Genomic DNA, 24,381 nt, shown 5'->3' on the forward strand with positions numbered 1-24,381 from the left:
AATCCCAGCACTTTGGGAGGCAGAAGTGGGCGAATCATTTGAGGTCAGGAGTTCGAAACCAGCCTGGCCAACATGGTGAAACTCCGTCTCTACTAAAAATACAAAAATTAGCTGGGTGTGGTGGCGCACGCCTGTCATCCCAGCTACTTGGGAGGCTGAGGCAGAAGAAGCTCTTGAACCTGAGAGGCGGAGGTTGCAGTGAACTGAAATGATGCCATTGCACTCCAGCCTGGGCGACAGAGTGAGTCTCTGTCTAAAAAAAAAAAAAAATTTCTATAGCCAACAAGTGAGTCTAGTTCAACAGGTTCCCCAGTTGCAGATCTTCTCAGAGTCTTTAAACAATGATGACTGCTTATTGACTATTTGCCAGCTGCTGTGACCATAGCTACATCTCTATTATCTCATTAAATCCTTATAATAACTCTAAGAGACAGAGGAAATAGAAACTAAGGAAGGGGGCAGAGCCAGGAATTGAACCCAGGACTCTGATTCTAGACTCCTATGCTGTCCTTTTACTACAGAGCAAACATCTACTAAAAGGGACAGGTTATTCTTCTCTGGGGGGGGGATACTGAATTAAGACCGAAAGCCTGGAAACTTCCAGCTTCTCTCTTGCTATTCCTTTCTCCCCATAGATTGCCCCTGGCTCCTGGGAGAGGAATTCAGATTAAATCTCATGTCTTCGGTGTGGATTCCCAAAATTGAAGTCTGCTCTTTTTAAAATTTTTTTTGGTAACATCTTGTTTTTCTCTTTCAGGGCACTTACCTTAGTTTTTAGTTATTTTCATGTATTTGTGCGTTAGGGACTTGTCTCTTTTACTGTAATATCGGCTCCATAAAGGCTGAGGTTTTTGTCTGTCTTTTTTGCTGCTGTAGCCCCAGCACCCAGAACCGTGGCTGGCACACAGTAAATTCACAGTAAAAATGTTGAGTCAATGAACAATCTTGACTTGGCTAATTGATAGGGTTTGGCTGTGTCCCCACCCAAATTTCATCTCCAATTGTATTCCCCACTTGTCGGAGGAAGGGCCTGGTGGGAGGTGATTGTATCATGGGGGCGGACCTCCCCCTCCCCCTTGCTATTGTCGTGATAGAGCTCTCCTCACTTCTCTGTCTGTCTCTCCTGCCACCATGGAAGAAGGTGCTTGTTTCCCCTTTGCCTTCCGCCATGATTGTAAGTTTCCTGAGGTCTCCCAGTCATACTGCTGGTTAGGCCTGCGAAACTGTGAGTCCATAAAACCTCTTTTCTTCATAAATTACCCAGTCTCAGGTAGTTCTTTATAGCAGTGTGAGAATGGACTAATATACTAATACATTTCCTCTTTCTGAAACTGCATGTGCACATTTGTTAAAAAGTCTGGGTAAAAACTTGTTTTGAAATTCTGGTTTTGTGGGGTGGGTTTGATAAAAGGATACATGCTCACCACAAAACCTGCGAGGAAACCTAGGGAAACCAGAAATTCCAAAAAGAGATCCCTGGGAGTTGGCCTTGAATTGCACCTGGCTTCCATCAAGGTCAGCCTTGGCCTCAACAAGAGAAACCCATTCATTGTGAGACGTGGACTCTGCTTGAATCCGGGTCCTGCAGCTGAGAGAATGGGCTGCATTTTTTTTTCTCGGCTCCTCTTCCTCTCTGAAAAGGCCTCCCGCAGATCCATCTGGCTGCCTCACCCCCGATGACCTTTCCATCCTGTTCCTTTCCAAATTCCCAAGTGTACTTGTTTGAAATGTATCTGGCCCAATCGCTGAGCGTCCGCGCTGCATTTCTCCAAACTGCCCAGCAGGGGGCGGTGCTACTTCAGGGCTCCGCGCAGCCACGGCTTCCCGCCGGCGAACGAAGGGCGCGGAATCTGGAGAGGGCGAGGGACATCTTTCCTCCCACCTGTCCCCCGCCAGGCCTGCCAGACCTGTCTCATCCGTGCTGCTGCTTCTGAAAATCAGAAGAGTGAGGATGAAATAAAGTCTTCATAAAGGAAAACCATTTGCTTGTTTAGATTTCATTCATTCATTACTCAAATATTTACTGAGCTCCTACTGTGTGTCAAGCCTTGTTCTATGCCCTGGGAGTCAACAGGGAACAAAACAGACACAAATTCCAATTCCTGCCTTCCTGGAGCATTCCTTCCTGCTGGGGGCCGGTGGGCAGGAGGTCTTAGATGACAAACGTAATAAATAAGCAAACGACCTAGGAGGTTAGAAGTTGATACCTTCTATGGAGCGAAACAGGAAAATAGAACAAGGTAAGAGGGAAGAGAGACAGAGACAAAAAGGAAGAAAGAGAGAGATAAACACGATTTTTTTTTTTTTTTTTTTTTTTTTTTTTTTTTTTTTTTGAGATGGGGTCTCACTCTGTCGCCAGGCTGGAGTGCAGTGGTGCGATCTCGGCTCACTGCAACCTCTGCCTCCCAGGTTCAAGTGATTCTCCTGCCTCAGCCTCCCGAGTAGCTGAGTCTATAGGTGCATGCCGCCACGCCCAGCTAATTTTTGTATTTTTAGTAGAGATGGGATTTCATCATGTTGACCAGGATGGTCTCGTCTCTTGACCTTGTGATCCGCCCACCTTGGCCTCCCAAAGTGCTGAGATTAGAGGCGTGAGCCACGGTACTCGGCTGATTTTTTTTTAAATATACTTTATTGAGACAGGGTCTCTCTCTGTCACCCAGGCTAGAGTGCAGTGGCACCATCATAGCTCACTGCCGCCTGGAACTCCTGGGCTCAAGCGATCCTCTCACCTTAGCCTTCGAGTAGCTGGGATCACAGATGTGTGCCACCATGCCCAGCTATTTAAAAAAATTTTTTTTAAATATAATGTCTCGTTTTGTTGCCCAGGCTGGTCTTGAACTCCCAGCCTCAAGCCATCCTCCCGCCTTGGCCTTTCAAAGTGCTGGATTACAAGCGTGAGCCACTGTGCACAGCCAAGACGCAATTTTAAATCGAGCGGTCAGGAAGCCTCCTGGAGAAAATAACATTTGAACAAAGACATGAAGAAAGTGGAGAATATTTGGGGAAAAGCATTTCAGGCAGAGGAAAGTGCCAGGGCAGAGGCCCCGAGGTGAGACTGTGCTAGCATGTCATTTAGTTTTTAGTTTTAAAAAGTGCAAAATAATATCCATTTACTGTGGGAAAATTAGACATTAAAAAAATCACTTCCTGTCCCTCTACCCAGAAATAACTGGTAACATGGTGGTGTATGTTTTTGTGTTCTATTTTTAAGCATACACACATACATACGTGTGTGTATATTATATGTATTTTTTTTTTGCAAAAATTGGGGTCATACCATCATACGGTTTCATAACCACTTATTTGCCTAATAATATAACAAGGCAATCATTCCATGTCAATAAATATTGATCCACATCATTACTGAAACAGTTGTAGAATGTTCCATCTCACAGATGTTCGGGTTTTATTCAACCATTCCCCCACTAATGGGCACTTAGGTGATCTTCCCAATTATACATAGCGATGCAGCCACCATTCTTGTACAATTTCTACACTGTCTGAGTATCCAATTATTTCCTTAGGATGTGCTTCTAGAGTGGGAATGTTGGAGCAAAGGTTGTGCACTTTGCTCAACAGTCTGTGAGGCCTGTGTGTTTCTCAAGAGGGTTTGGGAGGGTTTCAGGGGGACCCTATAGCAGCCTGAGAATGTTCCATTTGGCAGGAAATCACCTTTTCTGAAGAGAAGCGAGTACCCTACCACATTGCCAGGGCTTGCCTCTGGAGGGCTGGTCGTTTGGGTAATTTTAATTTTCTTCTTTATTCATTTCTTTATTATATTTTCTGTATTGGACGTGCATTGCTTTTTGTATTAATTTTCCTAGCAAAAGCAATTTTTCTTGTTATAAAAACCAAACACAAGAGAAGTACATACAGTAGAAAGAAAAGGCCCACATCTCCCCAAAAGTTGCCCGGATTCATTTTGTGTGTCCACCTGCTAGACATGGTTCAGCTCCTGCGTAAGTTTTGTTATGGGAATATTCCCTCAGTAGGAAGAAAATACTGTCATAAAAATAAAAAATTTAAATAAAATTAGTATCATGTTACACGTTAAAGAAACCTCCAAAAGGGCTCATTTAAAACATGATTTCTATTCCTTGCTTTCTTCTTTTTAAAAAAAAATTATTAATTTTTGATTCTTTTGTAGAGAGAGGGTCTTGCCACTTTGCTCAGGCTGGTCTCAAACTCTTGGGCTCAAGCGATCCCCCAGCCCTGGCCTCCCAAAGTGTTGGGATTACAGGCATGAGCCACTGCTCCTGGCCCTTGCTTTCTTCTCTTAACAAGACAGTTGTCCCTTGGCATAGGTGGAGGATTGGCTGCAGGACCCCTTTGTATACCAAAATCCTTGCATACTCAAGTCCTGCAGTCGGCTTGAAAAAAATCCACGTGTAAGTAGATCTGCATAGTTCAAACCTGTGTTGTTCAAGTGTCAACCGCCTATCTTAGAAATTGTTCCATATAGGGGCACATGGGCTGCCTTGTTCTTTTTTCTTTTTCTTTCTTTCTTTCTTTTTTTTTTTTTTTTTGAGACAGGGTCTTGCTCTGTCATTTAGGCTTGAGTGCAGCGCTGTGATCATAACTCGCTGCGGCCTCGACCTCCTGGGCTCAAGTGATTCTCCTGCCTCAGCCTCTGGAGTAGCTGGGACCACAGGCACGTGCCACCATGGCTGATTTTTTTATTTTTATTTTTTTACTGTTAGAGACAGCGTCTCACTATGTTGCTCAGGCTGGTCTTGAACTACTGGCCTCAAGTGATCCTCCCACCTTGGCCTCCCAAAGTCCTGGGATCACATGCATGAGCCATCATGCCCAGCCTGCCTTGTTCTTTTTAATTGATGCAGCAATTTTCATTATGTAAAGGTCACATGAGTTATTTATTTGATCCCCTATGAATGGATAGCTGGGTTGTTTTGCCATTAAAACAATGATACATGGAACATCTCCATGCTCTAGTCTATGATGAGAGCAGGACCAGGCTGAGCAGGGCTGAGAGGGCCCACGGCCTCCATCAGGCTCACCTCTCAGCTGCATGACTACAGTAGCTCAGCTAGCCTCTCAGAGCCTCAGTTTCCACATCTGCCAAATGGGTACAATCACAGTTCCCACTTCATGGTTTTGTGAAGATTAAGTGGTCAACGTTTCTAAGTGTGTGGCACAGGACTTGGCACATTATACATTCTCAGGACATTGTAACTAATATTTCTGGTGGGTATTTCCGTTATTATTTCATTTCCATGAGTGGCTAGCTTGAGAGAAGTCCAACTGTACCAATTTTACAGGTAAAGAAGTTGAAGAAAAAGGCTACACACAAGCCAGGTCACCTAACCCGTAACCCATGCATGGCAAAGAACATGCCCAGGGCTGCACCATGTTCCCCAGCCCACTAGCGTCTCCCTTGGTGTCATTCCTGGCCTTGATGAAAGACCCCAGAGGGTCAGGATGGGAACTGAGACCTTGGGCCCATCCCTGACTGCTCTGAGCCCCCCACTACTTCACCTTCAGAGGAGGGTTTCAGAAGAGCTGGCCTCTGCCCTTTCAGCCTGAGATCCCATCACGACTAACCCAAAACACCGGCGTCCCCTAGAGTGTCAATGTCACATCCTCACTTGAGAACTCCCAGCTCTCCTGGGGGCTGGGGCGGGAGAGCATTGGGGCGGGGCCCCTCCGCCAGCCTCTGTTGCTTGGCTCTGTGGGTGCACGAATGACCTCATTGCCAGGAAAGCTGAGATGTGAGCCCCTGACACCTGCAGGATAGCATCTGTCATTGCCTTGAGCTGAGCTCCTAGCAGATCTCAACACAGAAGGGATGCACAGGGTTGGTTCCTGGGGAGGTGGAGGTGGGAAAGACAGGCAGGGAATTTTCCTTATTAAAAATAGCTGCCTTTCTTTGAGCGCTTCCCATGTGGCAGGCGCTCAGTTAAGCCTTGGTGTAAATTATGCCGTTTAGTCCTCAGGCCAACCTTGAGAGATAGGCACCATTATTACCACCCTCGTTTCACAGATGAGCGCACTGAGGCTAAGTGAGGTGCTGGGACTTGCTCATGGTGAGGGGGGTGGTGGCTGTGGAATGTGCCACTCTCCCTTCAAGAGAGCACCTCTTTCCTCAAGGTGTTGGTGACAGCCCCCAGTGCCACATCTCCAGATTGACATGGTGTCCATTGACTGCTCCCAGCCAATGACTGGGCACAGCCGGGATGGGAGAGCTGGGTCACGCCTGCCCAAGACGGGGACAGGCAACCCTTGCTCTGGGCTCCCCATCAGCCTGGGGACTTTCTCAGAGCTGTACTGCAATCTGAGGCTCCTCCTCCCATCTTTCGTCCTTATCATTCCCCTCTCCATTCCCAGGTGTCAGACCAGCCTCAGGATCTGAAGGCGCTCCCTTCCCCCTCCTACTCTCTCCTCTTTATCCTTTTCATTTTCTTTTCTTTTCTTTCTTTCTTTCTTTTTCTTTTTTTTTCTTTTTTTTGAGATGGTCTTACTCTGTCACCCAGGCTGGAGTTCAGTGGTGCAATCATAGCTCACTGCAGCCTCGACCTCCTGAGCTCAAGTGATCCTCCCATCTCAGCCTCTTAAGTAGCTGGGACTATAGGCGTGTGCTACCATGCCTGGCTAATTTTAAAATTATTATTATTATTATTTTGTAGAGATGGGGTTTTGCCATGTTGCCCAGGCTGGTCTTGAACTCCTGGGCTCAAGTAATCTACCCGTCTTGGCCTCTTAAAGTGCTGGGATTACAGGTGTGAGTCACAGTGCCAGGCCCTTTCATTTTTAAATTTTTTTGTAGAGATGGGGTCTCACTATGTTGCCCAGGCTGGTCTTGAACTCCTGGGTTCAAGCATCCTCCCACCTTGGTCCCTCAAAGCACTGGAATTACAGGCGTGAGCCACCGTGCCTGGCTTCCCCTTCCCTTTATCCTTCATAGGTATCTTCCTCAATAAATCTCTTGCAAGTTCACTTCTACCTTGGTGTCTACTCCCCAGAGGGCTGAACTGGAACTCTGAGGGAACTAGAATTTGAGTTCAAATCTTTCTGAGACCATGGTCTGCACTCTTCATCACTGTGCTATTTGTTAAGCTTAAAGCAAAGGCCTAGGTTTGAGGACTCTCCAGAGAACCAAGAAATGGCCTAGTTAACAACAACAACTATTAACAAGACTGTTTGTCTTCTGCCCTGGCTGAATCAGGTAATGTCATAGGAAGAGTCCTCAGATTAGTGTAAACTTAAGCAAGTCACTTATATTCTGGAAGCCTCAATTTCCCAGCTGTGAAAGGAAGATGGCAATGGTACCTCCCTTGAGGGTTGTTACAAAGATTAAATGAGCATAGAGAAGAATTGCAATAGAGAGAACAACAGTGCTGCCAGCAGTTGAAAGGGACACACCCCCTACACACACACACACACACACACACACACACACACACACACACACCACAGCCTCTACACTTAGGGCCAAGCCCAGGCATTGTGGACATGATGGAAACCCCAAGAGATCAGTTAGGATCATCTCTGCCTGTAAACCTCTGATAATCTGGCTTAAACATAATTTATTTCACAAAATAAAGAGTTCGGGGCAGGCAGCTCAAAGCTATGCAAAGCATCAAAGAAGCTACCAGAGACATCAGTTTCTTCTAATTTCCTGCTTCATTTTCTTAGGATATGGGACTTCCTCATGGACACAAAATGGCTGCTGCAGCTCCTGGCCACACATCCACCTTCCAGGTAGAAAGAACTCACTAGGAAAGGCAAGAAGAAAACTGTTCTCCCTTAATAAGAAGCTCCCCAGTTGCAGCTTTCTTTGTGGGGTAGTGGAGAGGCAGCATTCAGAGAACCCAGAATCAGACTCTGCTTAGAGAAAGTTGGCTTCTGGGGACATCTTTTGATCATGTCTGCTCAATGTCACCATCTTAAGGCAGGAGGAAGCAACAGAAAACAGGGAAGCAAGTGTCCCAGGAGGAGCCCAATGCCATGGAAAGATGGGAAAAGAGGTGGTGAATGAGATCCTGGATTCTTATGAACTTTATCTACTCCACTTGTGCAGATGATGGAGGATTTGAGGAGTGTTGGTGAATGCTCTGTGTGGACTGGACTGGGACCAGACTGGGACTGGAACTCTCCAGGGAGGGCAACTTTGACCGAGACATCTTTAGGGTCTGCCAAGTCCTCAGCAGATATATTTTGACGTGCCTTGAGATCCTCAAATGAGAAGAGCAGTGGGATTCTTCCCTCTCCAGCCAGGACCACATCTGTGCTTTTCTGTAATTGCGGCGGGGGGCCGGGGGGGAAGGTCTTCTAAAATTTTCTGATGGAATATATGCTCACAGCCCCGAAAAAGGAAAAAAAAGATGAGTGTAAGGAAGAAAAAAATTATCTGGAGTTCCACTACCCACAAATGAGCATGGTTAACATTTCTTCTAGACTTCTAATGTATTCAGACACATGCACTTTCCGCCCCCATACTGTACATATTGCCTCTTAATCTGCATCTTTTTCACTTAAAATATGTCATGCACACCTCGGCATGTCAATAAATATAGAAGAATGTCGTCCCTTTTAAAGTTTGCATAGTCCACGGTTGTGCCAACATTTATTTACGAACCTTCTCTTAGTGGGGGTTGTAGGTTGATTTAAACTTTTGTCTGATTATTAGCCATCCTCTATTGCTTGCCCTTATATCTATTTTATCTGACTAATGTTTTATACTTAATTCCTAATAGTGCAATTGGGGGGTCATGGAACTTTTTAAAAAAAGATTTCATGCATAGAACCAAATTGCCTTCCAGAAAGATGCTAATTTACACACTCAACAGCTATATATGATATTATCCCACACACCACTAAAACTGCTCACTAGAGAGATTGGATATATTTCCAAATTGGTTTTTAGCCATTTTTATTTCTCCTCCTCATCCTAATTCTTCTTATTTTGCATTGCATGTTTCTATCTTTGCCTATGTTTTTAAAAACTGGCAATATATAGCCGTTATTTTTGCAAATATTTTTCCAGTGTTCTATTTGTCTTTGAATTATCTTGTTTATTGTGGTAAAATACACATAACATAAAATTTACCCTTTTAACCATTTTTAAGAGTCCAGTTCAGGCTGGGTTCGGTGGCTCACGCCTGTAATCCCAGCACTTTGGGAGACTGAGGTGGGGTGGATCACTTGAGGTCAGGAGTTCGAGACCAGCCTGGCCAACATGGTGAAACCCTGTCTCTACTAAAAATACAAAAAAAAAAAAAAAAAAAAAACTGGGTGCGGTGCTGCATGCCTATAATCGCAGCTACTTGGGAGGCTGAGGCACGAGAACCCCTTGAACCTGGGAGTGGAGGTTGTAGTGATCTGAGGTCGCGACACTGCACTCCAGCCTGGGCGACAAAGTGAGACTCAAAAAAAAAAAAAAAGAGTCCAGTTCAGTGGCATTAAGTACATTGACATTGTTGTGCAACCATCACCATCATCCATCTCCAAAACTTTCATCACCCAAATTTGAAACTGTGCACCCATTAAACAGTAACTCTCCATTCTCCCTCCCCCAGCCCCTGGTAGCCCTTATTCTACTTTCTGTCTCTATAATTACTCCAGGAACCTCACATAAGTGAAATCATACAATATTTATCTTTTTTGTGTGTCTGGCTTATCTCACTTAGCATGATGTCTTCAAGTGTCATTCCTGTTGTAGCCTATGTCAGAACTTCCTTCCTTTTTAAGGCTGAATAATATTTCATTGTGTGGATAGACCACATTTTTGCTTATCCATTCATCCATCGATGGACACTTGGATTGTTTCCATCTTTTGGCTATTGTGAATAGTGTTGCTATGAACATGGGTATACAAATATCTTTTTAAGTCCCTGCTCTCAATTCTTGTGTGTATATACCTGGAAATGGATATCTTTAACTTTTAATGTTGTCTATGACTCTTTTTGGTATGCAGAAGCTTTACATTTTAAAGTACCCATCTATCAATATTTTTCTTATTGCTTTGGCTCTGGGTTCATTTCTATGCTATTTTTAGAGACCTCTAGGTAAAGGTTTTATTTATTCATTACTGTGTAACAATGTACCCCATAACTTAGTGGCTTGAAATAAATAATAATCACTTATTTTGCTCGTGTGTCAGCAATTTGGACAGGACTTAGTGGGGTCAGCTTGTGTCTGTTGCATGGGGCTTCAGCTGACACAGCTCAATGTGGGCGGGAAGATCCACTTCCAAGATGGCTCACTCACGTGGCATCTTGGTGCTAACCATTGGTTAGGAGCTCAGCCAGGGCATTAGACTGAGAGCTCTGGTTCCTCTCCATCTGGGTCTCTTCAAAGGCTACTTGGGTTTCCTCACAGCATGGTAGCTGGGTTTCAAGATTGAGCATCTCAATAAATCGAGGCAGAAGTATATGGTATTTTTGTGACCTAGCCTCAGAAGTCACATGGTATCACTTTTACTGTACTCCACTAGTCAAGAAAGTCAGAAATGCCAAACCAAGTTCAAGTGGGGATGGGACATAGATTACACCTCTTCATGGAGGAGTTGCAAAGTTCTAGAAGGGCCTGTGGGTTGGGAAATATTACTGCAGACATTTTTGGAAAATATAATGTGCCAAGCTCACTCTCTGGCCCCAACAATTCTTATCCCTTTCATATGTAAAATACACTCTTCTGAGACCTCCCAGGAGTTTCATCCCATTACAGGATCAGGCTTAGTATCAAGGTCCAGGATTTTATCATCTAAATCAGGTTCAGGCCCACATGATGCTCCTCAGGGATGATACTTTGGGAACAGCTCTTTGAGTACCTTTCTTTTTGACCTGAACATCTATAAAGTAAAGAGCAAGTTAACTGCTTCTTACACACTCAACATGCAGTCATGGGTCAGGCAGAAGATAACGATTATAGGCACTCACATTGAAAGAGGTAGAAAATGGGAGGTAAATCACTGGTCCATAGCAATTCTAAAATCCAGCTGGGCAAATGTTGCTAAATGTTGCCAATTCCTTGATTGGGATTCATGATTGTTCCCTAGATATGATTCTGAGTCACTGTTATTTTCCATAAAGTACAGCCATGTTTGCAGCTGAGGGTTTTTCTTGGCTTGCTTCCTACCTATAGAAGTTTGGAAACCCAAAGACCTCATTTTATTTTCTATTCTCTCGGTTACTTTTAGTTCAAGCAGGCACAGCTTCCACCAAAACAATTCTATTAAAAACATTGTGTGTTTCCTACAAACCTTATCAAGATTCATGCCATTAAAGAAAAGCCAAAATCACAAATCTCTTTGAGATAAGCCCTTTTCTACTGTGGGTTCCCATTGAGATCACTGTAGATCAATGCCTTTAAGATCTTAAAAAGGCTTGTCATATAATGGAAAGTGCCTGTGAGGCATGGCCTTTAGATCCTTAGAGAAGCTTTTCTCTACTGGAAAGGTTCTACGAGGCACTGCCATAAATCTTTCTTGTGTCTTAAAGGAACTTACAAATCCCACCTGAATTCGATATTTGGTCTGAGGCCCTTCCTTTTTGTTTTGTTTTTTTTTTTTTTGATGGAGTTTTGCTCTTGTCACCCAGGCTGGAGTGCAATGGCATGATCTCAGCTCACTGCAACCTCCACCTCCCGGGTTCAGGAGATTCTCTTGCTTCAGCCTCCCAAGTAGCTGGGATTACAGGTGTGCACCACCACGTCCAGCTAATTTTTTGTATTTTTAGTAGAAATGGGGTTTCACCATGTTGGCCAGGCTGGTCTCAAACTCCTGACCTCAAGTGATCCACTTGCCTCGGCCTCCCAAAATGCTGGGATTACAGGTGTGAGCCACTGTGCCCAGCCATTTCCTTCTTTTTCCTTGCTATGTCTCTCACTTCTCCATTTTCTAAGTCAAAGTTACTGAAGTAAAATTTATATAGAGAAAAATTTGCCCTTTTTAGGGGTATAGTTCTGTAAGTTCAACAAATGCATACAATTATGTAGCTACCACTACAATCACCCAAAAAACTTCCCTTGTATACCTTTGTAATCATTTCTATCACCCACCCAGCCCCTGGCAGTTCCTCATTTATTTTCTGTCCCTGAAGTTCTGCCCTTTTCAGAATGCCATATACAGGGAATAAGGCAGTATGTGAGTAGAATCCCATTGCATGGATATTCCATAATTTGTTTATCCATATTGGTGGATATTTGTCTATTACAAATAAAGCTGCTATGGACATTGATGCTTACAAGTCTTTGTGTGGATATATGTTTTTGTATTTGTTTGCTATGGGTGCTATAAAAATCACCACAAACGTAGAGGCTTCAAACAACACAAATTTATTATTTTATAGTTCTGGGGGTCAGAATTTTAAAATGAGTTTCACTGGGATAAGATCAAAGTGTCAGCACAGCTGCATTCCTTCTGGAAGCTCTAGAAGGAATCTGTTCCCTTGCCTTTTCCAGCTTCTAGAGGCCACCTGAATTTATGGCTTGTGGCTCCTTCCTCCATCTTCAAAGGCAGCAATGACCAGTCAAGTCTTGTCACATGATGTCACTCTCACACTCACTCTTCTGCCTCCCTCTTCCACTTATAGGGACCCTTGTGATGACATCAGGCCCACCTGGATAATCCAGAACAATCTCTCCATCTCAAGATCCTTAATCTAATCACATCTAAAAAGTCTCCTTTGTCATGTAATTTAACATGTTTATGGGTTCCAGGGATTAGGGCATGGACATCTTCAGGGGCCATTATTTTGCCTACCACAGCTTTCTTTTCTCTTGGGTAAATACCTAGAAGCAGAATGGCTGGCTCCTGCAGCAGGTGTTTAACTTTTTTAAAAAATTGCCAAACTGGTTTCCAAAGCGCTTGTACTATCTTACATTCCCATCAGCAACATACAAGAATTCCAGTTCCTCCACATTCTTCCCCAGCATTTGGAATGGTCAATATATTCGATTCCAAGGGTTACTGTAATGAATTGCCACAAACTGGGGGTCTTAAAACAAGAGAAACGTGTTTTCTCACAGCTCTGGAGGCCAGAAGTCTAAAGTCAAGAGTCAGCAGGGTTGATCTCCTCTGGAGGCTCTCAGGGAGAGAGCTTCCTTGCCTCTTCCAGCTCTGGTGGCCACAGATATTCCTGGGCTTATATATGCATCACTCCAATCTCTGTCCCTGGCTTCACATGGCATTCTCTTCTCTGTGTGTCTGTGTCTTCATGTGGCCTTCTTAAGGACAACAGTCAGTCACTAGATTTAGGGCCTACCCTAATCCACTATTACCTTGCTTTAAGTAATTATCTGAAAATATCTTATTTCCAAATAAGGTCACATTCTGAGGTTCCAGTGGACACAAATTTGGAGGTGACCCTATTCAACCCAGTATAGCCAGTCTTTTAAATTTAAAATTCTAATAGGCATGTAGTGGTGTCTCATCGTGGTTTAAATTTGCATTTTTGTAATGACTAATAATGCTAAATGTCTCTTCATGTGTTTATTTGCCATCTTCTTTGGTGAAATGTCTGTTCAAATCTTTTGCCCATTATAAAAGCTGGGCTGCTTATTTTCTTATTATTGAGTCTTGAGAGTTCTTTATGTATTGTGGATACAAGTTTTTGTTTTTCTTTAATTCAGATGTGTAACTTGCAAACATTTTCTCTCAGTCCATGGCTCATATTTCCATTCTCTTAAAAGAGTTATTCAAAGAGCAGAAGGCTTTAATTTTGATGAAGATCACTTTTTCAATTTTTTTATGGCTCATGCTTTTGATAGTGTGTCTAACAACATCCCCTTTGCCTAACCCAAGGTCACAAAAATTTTCTTTCTTCAGGAATCTTTGTAGTGTTGTATCTTTACATTTAGATCTATAAACTGTTTTGAGTTAATTTTTATATATAAGATATAGAATGCCTGCTCTCACCCATTCCTATTCAACACTGCAGTGGGTGTTACAGCCATTTTGATAATGCAAGGCAAAGACATAAAAGGCATTAACACTGGAAAAAAGGAAGTAAAATTTGCACATGATATGATAATCTTTATATAAAATCTGATGATTTTCTAGTAATTGAGAACTAGTAATTGAGTTTAGCAAGGTTGCAGGATACAAGATCATTATACAAAAATCAATTGCACTTCTAAATACAGTCAAGAACAACTAGAAATTGGAATATTACAACACAATACCATTTACAATAGCATCAAAAGTAAAAAGTGTTATGGGATAAATCTGACAAAAAAGTGATGAAATACTTCTAGACTAAAAACTACAAAACACTGCTGAAGGAAATTTAAAAAGAGCTAAATAGGTGGAGAGATATATCCTGTTCATGAGTTGGAAGACTTGGTGTCGTTGTGATGGCAATTTCCCCCAAATTGAACTATAGATTTAATGCAATTCTGATCAAAGATCCCAGGAGGCTTCTTTTTTTTTTTTGGTAGGAAGTGACAAGTTTATTCTAAAATTCATAGAGAAAGACAAAGGACTTAGAAAGCCTTTGAAAAATAATAAAGTTGGAGAACTAACACTACGTGATTTCAAGACTTATTATAAAACTACAGTATTCAAGGCAGCATGGTATTGGTATAAAGACAGGAATATAGATCTATAGAACAGAATACAGAGTCTGTAAATAGATCCACACATAAATGGACAACTGATTTTTGACAAAGTTACAAAGGCAATTCAGTGGAGAACAGATAGTCTTTTGCCCACTTTAAATTGGGTTGTTTTATAATAACATTGAGTTTCCTTTCAAAATTGAGTTTTGAGAGTTTTTTTGTCTTCTTATTTTGGAAACCACTCCTTTATAAGATATGCATTTTGTAAATATTTTCTCCCAGTGTGTAGTTTCTTGTCTTTTCATTTTCTTAACCAAGGCTTTGAAAGAGCAGAAGTTCTAAATTTTGATGAAGCCCAATTTATCAGCTTTTTTCTTTTATGATTTGTGTTTTTGTGTCCCACATGAGAAATCTTTGCCAAACTTAAGTCACAAAGATTTTCTCCTATGTCATCTCCTGAAAGTTTCATAGTTTTAGGTTTTACATTTAAGTCTATGATCCATTTAAAGTTAATTTTTGTACAGGGAGCTAGGTATGGGCTAAGGGTCATTTTATTTTGCATATAATGTCCATTTTTTCTAGCCCTCTTTATTGAGAAAGACCATCCTTTTTCTATTGAATTGCCTTTGCACCTTGGTTGAAAATCAATTGACCATATACGAGCAGGTCTATTTCTGGATTCTCTATTCTGTTCCATTGATCCATGTGACTATCCTCTCACCAATACCACACTGTCTTGATTACTGTAGACTTACTGTATAGTAAGTCTTGAAATCAGGTAATAAAAACCTGAGGCCTTTTCTCAGTTTGAGAAGTTTTTGCCATCTAGAGAAGCTAGGAAAGAAAAATAATTTTGTTTTCAAGTCCAGCAGGTCCTGGCTCCTTTATATTTAATAGCTTGTTTTAGTTCATTTCTTTCCTTTTACATTTTATCATAGGTAGCAAGAAAAAGCCAGATAACACTTTTAATATTCTGCTATAACAGTGAGTTCACTGGATACCTGTTTTCTTTCTGTGTTACCCCAGGTGACAAACTTTCCACCACCACATAACAAAAATCCCCTTTCTTCCAGTTTCTAATAACGTTTTTCTTAATTCGGCGCTGACATCCTTCTCAGGACTCTACAAGCTTTTAGTATGTCCAAGGCCCTGCCGAGGTCTCTGATGCATGGATCTGGCCCAGAGCCTCTTGCACAGTTATGGTCAAATGTTGCTGGTGCTGGGCCAGCAGGGCACAGCTGGGTGTTCCTGGGCCTCTCTCTCTCTTCATGGAGTCTCCGGGCTCTCTGTGCAGTCGCTCTGCATAGGCTAGTTCGGGCTTCCTCACAACATGGCAGTCTCAGGTTGGCCAAATTGCTTACATGGAGGCTGCAGGCTTCAAGAGTGAGTTTTCTAGGTCACAAGGAGGAAGTGGCACCATCTTTTCAGACTTAGCCTTGGAAGTCACCTATGGATGGAAGCCACTTCCACCATACTCTATTGTTCCAGGCAATCCCAAACTCACCCCAATTCAAGGAGAGGGGACACCGACTCTTACCTCTTGACAGTAGAGTGGCAAAGTACTAGAAGAACATTTGGGAATAAGAGATATTTTGTGGCCACCTTTGGAAAATACAATCTACCACAATAAGGAAAACCCCTCATTTAGGAAAAATTGTTCTTAATGCATAATTTTAAAAATCTCTCATGTCCCATAATTATTTAATACATTTCCTCTTTTGTTATTCTTGAAGCTTCCTCTGGGGATTTAGGGATTTAGCTATCAAAACCAGAGGTATGCTGGAGGTAGCTCACACTGGCTCATGAAAGCCAATTGTTAAACTTTTAGAAATTTTGCAAGCTAGTTGTTAAACAGCAATTATTTTAAATTAAATTATATAACACTCGAAGAGATTAAATTAAAAACATATAATAAATGATGCACTACTTGTTACTTTCTGATTATTTTATAAATTTTGCTATTATCTATGTTCTTGAGATTAAAGTCTATTGTATCTATATGGTGGAAATAACGTATAATGGTGGGTCACTCACTGTGCCTCTTTTTCCAACTTCACATTCAGTGACTCTATCTTGTTAGGTTGAATCTAGCCATGGTGGGAATATTTACACCATGAAAATAGACAGATGCTACCAATCAGGGCTTTGGCTGATTGTCTAGACCTCAGAAAGAAATGAAGAAAATGTTATAATACAGATTAAATTTTTAAAGTGTGTTGTGTTATACCCATTACATTGTGAATAGCAATAAAAATTGGAGTAAATATTCTTCCAGTATTAAAAACTATTATCCAATTTAGCAAAGAAGTCGATGGCTGAGTGAAGTTCCAACATATGTCTTCATTGTCTCACTTTCATTTTACTCATTAATGGAAATGAAAAATCAGCCAACATTCATGTTGGAAATACACTCATGGTTGGGGTGCAACTCCATTTGTCAAATCATGGTTGGCTTGCAGCCCGGACAACACAGAGAGACCCTATCTCTAAAAAAATTTTTTTTTAAATCATTAGCCAGGCATGGTTGGTGGGCGCCTGTAGTCCCAGCTACTGAGGAGGATGGCTTGAGCCCAGGAGTTCAAGATCAGCCTGAATTATATCAAGATCCCATTTCAAACAAATGAAGGAAGGAAGGAAATCATGGTCAACTTGCAATTACGTATAGATAATGGCTACAGAGCTTGGCAAAACTAAATGAAACTTTATTATTATTTGCAAATTTTGCACCACACATCCTTTAAATCAGTAAAATTCATCACACAAAAAAGTATGCATGTACATGCATACATGTATACATTTTTTAAGAGATGGGATCTTGCTATGTTGCTCAGGCTGGTCTCAAACTCCTGGCCTCAAGTGATCCTCTCACCTTAGCCTCCCAAAGTGCTGGGGTTACAGGCATGTGTCACTATGCCTGGCTTACAATTTTTTTAGGACAGCTGGTTGCTACTAGCCTGCCACTTATCAAAACCCACCACTGAAAGAATGACAGTTTTCATTTACTGAGAAGTTAGTGAATGTTATAGCTAATATTCATTGTGTGCTGTTCTAAGCCCTCACATGTCTCGTCACATTTAATCCTCACAAGAACCTGCGAGGTGGGTATTATTATTATTACCATTTTCAAGATCAAGAAACTGAGGCACAGAGGCGTAGAATAACTTGCCTAAGGTCACAGAGCTGAAAAATGACAGAGCCAGGATTTAAAGTCATGAAGACTGAATCCAGAGTCTGCGTTCTTAGCTCCTGCTCTGTGCTGTTTCTCCGAGGGTAGCGTGCTATCTTGGAAAGTCATAAAATAATTGTAACGATTCTACTGACAATAAAATAGCTAATTTTTGGCTGGGCGCAGTGGTTCATGCCTGTAATTCCAGCACTTTGGGATGCTGAGATGGGTGGGCTGCTTGAGACCAGTAGTTTGAGACCAGCCATGGGAAACATGGTGAAACCCTGTCTCTACAAAAAAAAATACAAAAATTAGACAGGTGTGATAGCACACCCCTGTAGTCCCTGCTACTCACGAGGCTGAGGTGGGAGGATTGCTTGAGCCTGGGAGGTTGAGGCTGCAGTATGCTGTGATTGCACCATTGCACTCCAGCCTGGGTGACAAAGCGAGACCCTGTCTCAAAAAAAAAAAAAAAAGCTATTTAAAAAAAATCAATTACTTCCATTGTGTCAGGCTCTGTGCTAAGAGATTTGCATGTTCTGTCATTTAACTTCCAAATATACAATTTCTGTTACTATCCCCATTTTACAGGACAGGAAAATGAGACCCACAGAAGTTCAAGTCACCAGACCAGTTATTGTTGGGCTAGGACTTGAAGCCAGGTCTGCCTGAATTTAGGGCCTCAGCTCTTTCCCACACATTTTTAGCGCAGAACCAAGCTGTTCATAAAAGGTGTGCCTGCAAATAGGAAACTAGAGAGCGTGGGCCTTCAGAGAGAGCTCTGAACCCCATCTTCGACTTTGAACCTGTCCTTGGACTGAACCTGTCTTTGGGAGGTCTGCCCATACAAATGAATCTGGAGCAGAGGCCGGGCTCAACAGAAGAGCTTCACAAAACTGAGATTCGATGAAGCAGAGCCCCGTTTCAAGGGCTGCACAAATCCACCTGGGGCCTTCCGTGTTCTCTCTCTCTCCAACAGCCTCCCTATGAGGAGCAACCGTAGGGACTGAGAGACAACAGCAGGCTGGGCCATGGGGAGGGATATTTTCCCGGGATCTCAGTGGAGATGGGGAGGTAGAGTGAGGGAAGGAAGCAGCCAGGCAGAGAGGCGCGGGGCTTTATTAATTAATTGAGGGAGAGACGTAATGGAGGGTGGAATCCACAGAGGGAAAGCGGGCTCCATCTCGAGTTTATGGGTCATTTTTCTGGTGGCAGTTCAGTTGCCCCAGAGAGGATAGCACCTCGTTCTGTCGCCTCCTGACAAGCACTAGGGGCCCTCAAGGCAAGTGGGATGTACCCCCTCCTGGCCTGCAATAGAAAGAACTCCCTTCCCGGATTCCAGGCGCGCTGGCTTTGGCCACGTGGAATGGTCATGGTGGGCTGCACTGGAAACCACATTGCAGGTTCGAATCCCAAATGCACTCTGTAGGAGCTGCGTGACCTTGAGTGAATTGGTTGACCTTTCTGTGCCTCAATAACCTCCCCTGTGAAGTGGGAACAACAGTACCTTCCTCGTAGAGTTGGGACGAGGATTAAATGCTTGAAATGATGCCAGTCCCACAGTAAAGCGTTCGGCAAAGGATGGGATTATTGGACCTGGGAAGGAGAAGACAGGTGCCTCAGTTTACCACGGATTCCACATGTGACCCAAATGCCAGCATGGGGGAGAGGAGACGTCTCCTTACCCCTTAGGCCTGGACAGTAAGAGGACTCCGTCAATTCCACAGCCTGCCAATTTCTGGTGAATTCCTGTGTTCTTTTCTCCTCCACGGCCTCCTTCATCTGCCATCTCTGCTCCTCCATGGGTACCTACGCAGACCCCAGAGACGTCCCAGGGTCCCTCGGACACTCGCAGCTTCAGTTTCCCAGCATTGATTGCACTGCTCTGGGGAACAGTGCCCGTCCGTCCCCAAGGGCCCGTGGGCTTCTGGGAAGTGACATCCTCTTCCAGGGGTGGGGCCTGTGGCTGAGGTCTGAGCCAATCAGGATAATCTCCACCCCTTGGCTACAGTGATTGGCCCAAGGATGGGCATGTGACCTGAGCTTGTTCAATCAGAATAAAGATGAATGTTTTCTACAAATTGAGGGAACAGACTCCTTTGCTTGCTGGTCTAAAAAAAGGAAAGATCTTTCTCCAGGTGCTGCTGACAGCCACCGTGTGCTGCAGAGGAAGACTGCCTGAGAATGGAGTCATTAAGTGGGAAATGGGGCAGAGAAATAAAGAGAAATCAAATCCCATCTTTTCAGTCCCGCTTCCCTCTCTCCCTCATCCATTCTTCCTAGCGGACTATTCAGTTGTGCTTTTTGAGATGTATTCTGTTTTTGTTTTTCACCTAAAACGGTTTAGCTTGTTTGTTTTTCTCTTGTTTGCAACCACTGTGTTCTAGTGGTTATTACGAATTTAATAGACTTTATACAAGATTTTGTAAAGGGCAGAAAACTCAGATTGAACAGTGACTTTCTCCTAAGACACTATCTTGCCGGTGCCCTCACCTCTGTCTCCACCCTGGATCTCCGATTTTGTCCCTGAAGCTTCAAATTCTTTTCCTTCAATTATACAATGCAGCAGCTCTCCTTTCAGTAGTGCTACTTTGTACCCTACCCTGGGGAAGAGGAAGCTCACCTTCGAACCTGAGCTCTTGGCAAGGTCTTTTTCCAGATCTAAGGCAGTTCCCTTCCTAAGGGAGAGTCAGATGCCGCTGAGGAGAGAGAAAGGTAGTCGGAGGGAATGTTATGGCAGACACTGTGGTTGCCCACTAATGTAACATCCCTTCTCTTCTTCCTTGCTGTAAGGACTCTAATCTTGTTCCGGGATTTAGGGAAGGTGGGTTCAGCCTCTGGCATAGAGGATGGGCATGTAACCCAGTCTGACCAGCAAGGTATAAAGGTCAATTTATGGGCAGTCTGGGAAAGTTTTTCTTCCCTGATAAGAGGAAAACATAAGGGGATCTCTCTGCTCTAAGCCTCCAGTTACTTCCTTCTCCAAATGCAGTTATGTGAGGATGTGATGCCTGGAGCTGTGGAAGCCATTTTGTGACCATGAGGAGAAAGCCAAGAGAATAACAGAGATACTATCCCAATGTCTTGAGTATGGTTCAGCTATGAAACTAACCCTGGAAACTCCTTGGGCCACATAGTAGATATTTTAAGTTTTGCCAGCCATATGTCTCTGTCGTGACTATTAAACTCTTCATCTACATCACGAAAGCAGCCTTTGACAATATGTTAACAAATGGGTGTGACTATGTTCCGGGAAAACTTCATTTTCAAAAATGGGCTAAGGGCCAGATTTGGCCTGTGTGCCATAGTTTGGCACAACCTGTATTTTCGGCCGTATTAGCTGGATTTACGGTTACTTGCACTCAAAGCATTTCTAACAGAGCATGTATGGGCTGCCCTAGAGGGCAGTCTCTCACCCCAAACACAGCTGTGCTCACAGGCTCAGTCGCCACTTGTTGGAAGCAACAGCTTATTTTCTTCTGTCTACCAACATTCATTCACTCAACAAACATCTATTGAGTGCCTACTCTGTGTCAGGAACTGTTCTGATGCTGGGGCTGAAATACGAGATGTTGAACCCTGTCCTTGGGGAGTTCTCTTTATATAACATTGGGAATCAAGAAAGCCTTCCTAGAGGAGGTGATAACTAAGTTAGCTCTGAAGAGTGAATAGGAGTTAGGAAGATAAAGGGCAAAACATGTGGGCCTGGGCGGGTAGGAGGACATTCCAGGCACAAGTAAGAGGGGACATGGCGCATATGTGAGTAGAAAAGGGAAAATGAGGGAAAGAGTGGAGGAGAGTGAGGCCAGAGAGGTTAAATGAGACCAGATCACATGTGAGCTGGTAGGTCATTGGTTTTCACACTGAGTGAGATGGGGCGATTGGAGGGCTTTGAACAGAGGGGGACATCAACCACTGACAGCTGCCTGGCCTAGGGTGATGAAGAGGTCATGAATAGGAGATGGCCTTGAGAGATTCCAAGGGGTAAAATAGGACTCGAGGATAAAGCAGATGAGGGAAGTGTCTAGGATGACATGCAGGGTTCTGATTCTTAACTATTTTGCTACATCTCTAAAGAAATAGACATAGAGCAGAGGAGAGTTCAGAAAGTTTTTTTTGTTTGTTTGTTTTTGAGACAGAGTCTCACTCTGTCACCCAGGCTGGAGTGCAGTGGCGCGGTCTCGGCTCGCTGCAAACTCCACCTTCCAGGTTCATGTGATTCTCCTGCCTCAGCTTCCTGAGTATCTGGGACTATAGGCGCCCACCACCACGCCCGGCTAATTTTTGTATTTTGAGTAGAGACGGGCTTTCACCTGGTCTCAAACTCCTGACCTCAGGTGATCCGCCGACCTTGGTTTCTCAAAGTGCTGGGATTACAAGCATGAGCCACTGTGCCCAGCCCAGAAAGTATTTTTGAGGCCTTTGTGCAGTGGCTTTATCAGAAAGAAAGGAGCAAAAAATAGACAGGAGCTTGGGCTCCTACCTCATAATCAAGCTTTGCCTTGCATTTGTCCCAGAAAATTCACTGGATTAATTGGACTTCAGCACAATTGTCTTAATTTATAGCATTAAGTAAAATCTATATATGTCAAGATGCAAAGTGCAGGAATGTAATGGGGACTGTCACAGAGGCTGCTACATCTGCAGTATTCTTTCCTAACTGCCTAAGAGGTGTTTGCCTGAAGAATGGGGGAGGACATGCTCTAAGAGCTGTGCAGGAACTAGGAAGAGACCTGGGCCTCGACCAAAATTACATGAGAATCCCATGTGTGCCAGGCAGTCCCTGAGTCCAGGGACTATTTTACTAACGACTAACACTCTACTCTACTAATGTATTTTAAAATTTAATTTTAATGGTTATCAAAATACTGCAGATACATTGATTTTTTTAAAAAAAGTCAAACAGTCCTTATATTTGCTATGGATTGCACATGGCTGCAAGTAGCAGAAAACCGAATTGCTGGTAACATAAACTATAATAATTGATTTTAATATTTTTGGTGTTATTCACAACCAGAGGTCCAGACGTGAGCAGTTTGTTAAGTGGCTCAACAGCATCAGGTCAGATGTTTTTCCAGTTTCTTGGCCTTTCCCTCATGATCACAAGATGGCTGCTGCAGCTCCTCAAGTCATCAATCACATCTGTGTTCCAGGCAGAAGGAAGGTAGCAAAGACTTTCCCAGAAATCCCCAGCAGGTTTCTGATTGTGTTACTGGCAAGAGCTGTGTCTTCATTACCCTCAGCTGCAAGGGAGTTTAAGCTGGTGAGAGTTTTTCTTTTTTTAGCTTTTCAGCCTGCATAGTAGAAAGTCAAGAAAAAGGAGGTTGGGATGGGTGTCAAGTGGTCAGTATCCACCATGGTCCCTGTTCCCTGTCCCACCTCTCCTCATCCTGAGTTCTCACTCTCCTGAAGCAATTCTCTTCCTCCATTTTTCTAAATAAAATGTTTATTCCGTAACTTCTTGATTTTTTCCTCCATTCAGAAACTGATTGTCTCTCAACTATGAAAGGTAAAGATATCTTCCCTCATCACTATCCCCACATGCCACACACATGCCACACACACATGCCACACACATATACAGTCTTCACCACTTCATATTCCAAGTATAGATTGGTGCCATTTAAATTTTTAAATTATATTTTATTTCTACTTTATGTTTAATATTTTAAAATTATTTAAGTGACAAACAGTACCTTAGGTGATCAAGATCAACATCAATAGTGATAAAACATGTTGATAATATATGTACCCTCGGTATGATGTAATGAAAATGGCACTTTACCACTGTAATCTTCCTCCTAAACACCCATAACTCAGGCTAATCATGAGAAAAACATTACACAAACCCCAGTTGAAGGACATTCTGGAAAATACTTGATCAGTACTGTTCAAAACCGTCAAGGTCATCAAAAACAAGGAAAGCTTAAGAAACTGCCACAGTCAAGAGGAGCCTAAGGAAATACATACAAATAAATGCAATATGGATTCCTGGATTGAATCTTAGAACAGAAAAAAATCATTAGGAGAAACTAAGGCAATCTTAATCACCCATGGACTTTAGTTGATGATAATGTATTGAGATTGGTCCATTAAATGTAACAAATTTCATGTCAGATAGTAATGTCAGATGTTAGTGATGGGGGAAACTGGATATGGAGCATATAGGAACTCCCTAAACTATATTATTAATTTTCCTTTAAACCTAAGACAGTTCTTTAAAAAGTCTATTCAAATATTGAATTAATATTTGATGGTTATATTATGATGATTGGGTTTTGTTGTTGTTGTTTTTCTTGTTGTTTTTGAGAGACAGGGTCTCACTTTGTCACCTAGGCTACAGTGCAGTGGCAGAATCATGGCTCACTGCAGCCTTGACCTCCCAGGCTCAAGCAGTTCTCCCACCTCAGCCTCCCAAGGTTCAGGGATTACAGGCATGGAGCCACCATGCCCAGCCTGATGATTGGTTATATTATTCACAACTGGGCCACTTCGTGTGCTATGACTATAACATTTTGCTTTTCCTAGAGTTAGCCATTGCCTCTTTTTTTGTTTTCTGTGTTCTTATCAATAACTCACCCCAGGCTCTCTGCTATTTGTATAAATCTCTCAATACATTCAAGAACATTGAGTAATTTGTCAGTTTAATGTATTTTTTGGCTTCAAGCGCTACTGCATTGTCCTAATACTCCGTT

General features: G+C 42.9%; 1 protein-coding gene across 1 annotated transcript in view; it reads right to left on the reverse strand.

Annotated features, from left to right (window-relative positions):
* The window catches only part of MYL2 (myosin light chain 2), a 44,177-nt gene extending 24,557 nt beyond the window's left edge, over positions 1-19,620 (reverse strand). The window contains exons 1-2 of the mRNA XM_054528243.1: positions 19,372-19,620; positions 19,194-19,282 (exon numbers count right to left, since the gene is read on the reverse strand). Coding sequence (XP_054384218.1) covers positions 19,194-19,282; positions 19,372-19,489 — 207 coding nt within the window. The 5' untranslated portion in view covers positions 19,490-19,620. The remainder of the gene's footprint in view (positions 1-19,193; positions 19,283-19,371) is intronic.
* Between the last annotated feature and the right edge of the window lie 4,761 nt (positions 19,621-24,381).

The sequence above is a fragment of the Pongo abelii genome, chromosome 10, assembly GCF_028885655.2.
Source record: "Pongo abelii isolate AG06213 chromosome 10, NHGRI_mPonAbe1-v2.0_pri, whole genome shotgun sequence".
Taxonomy (NCBI): domain Eukaryota; kingdom Metazoa; phylum Chordata; class Mammalia; order Primates; family Hominidae; genus Pongo; species Pongo abelii.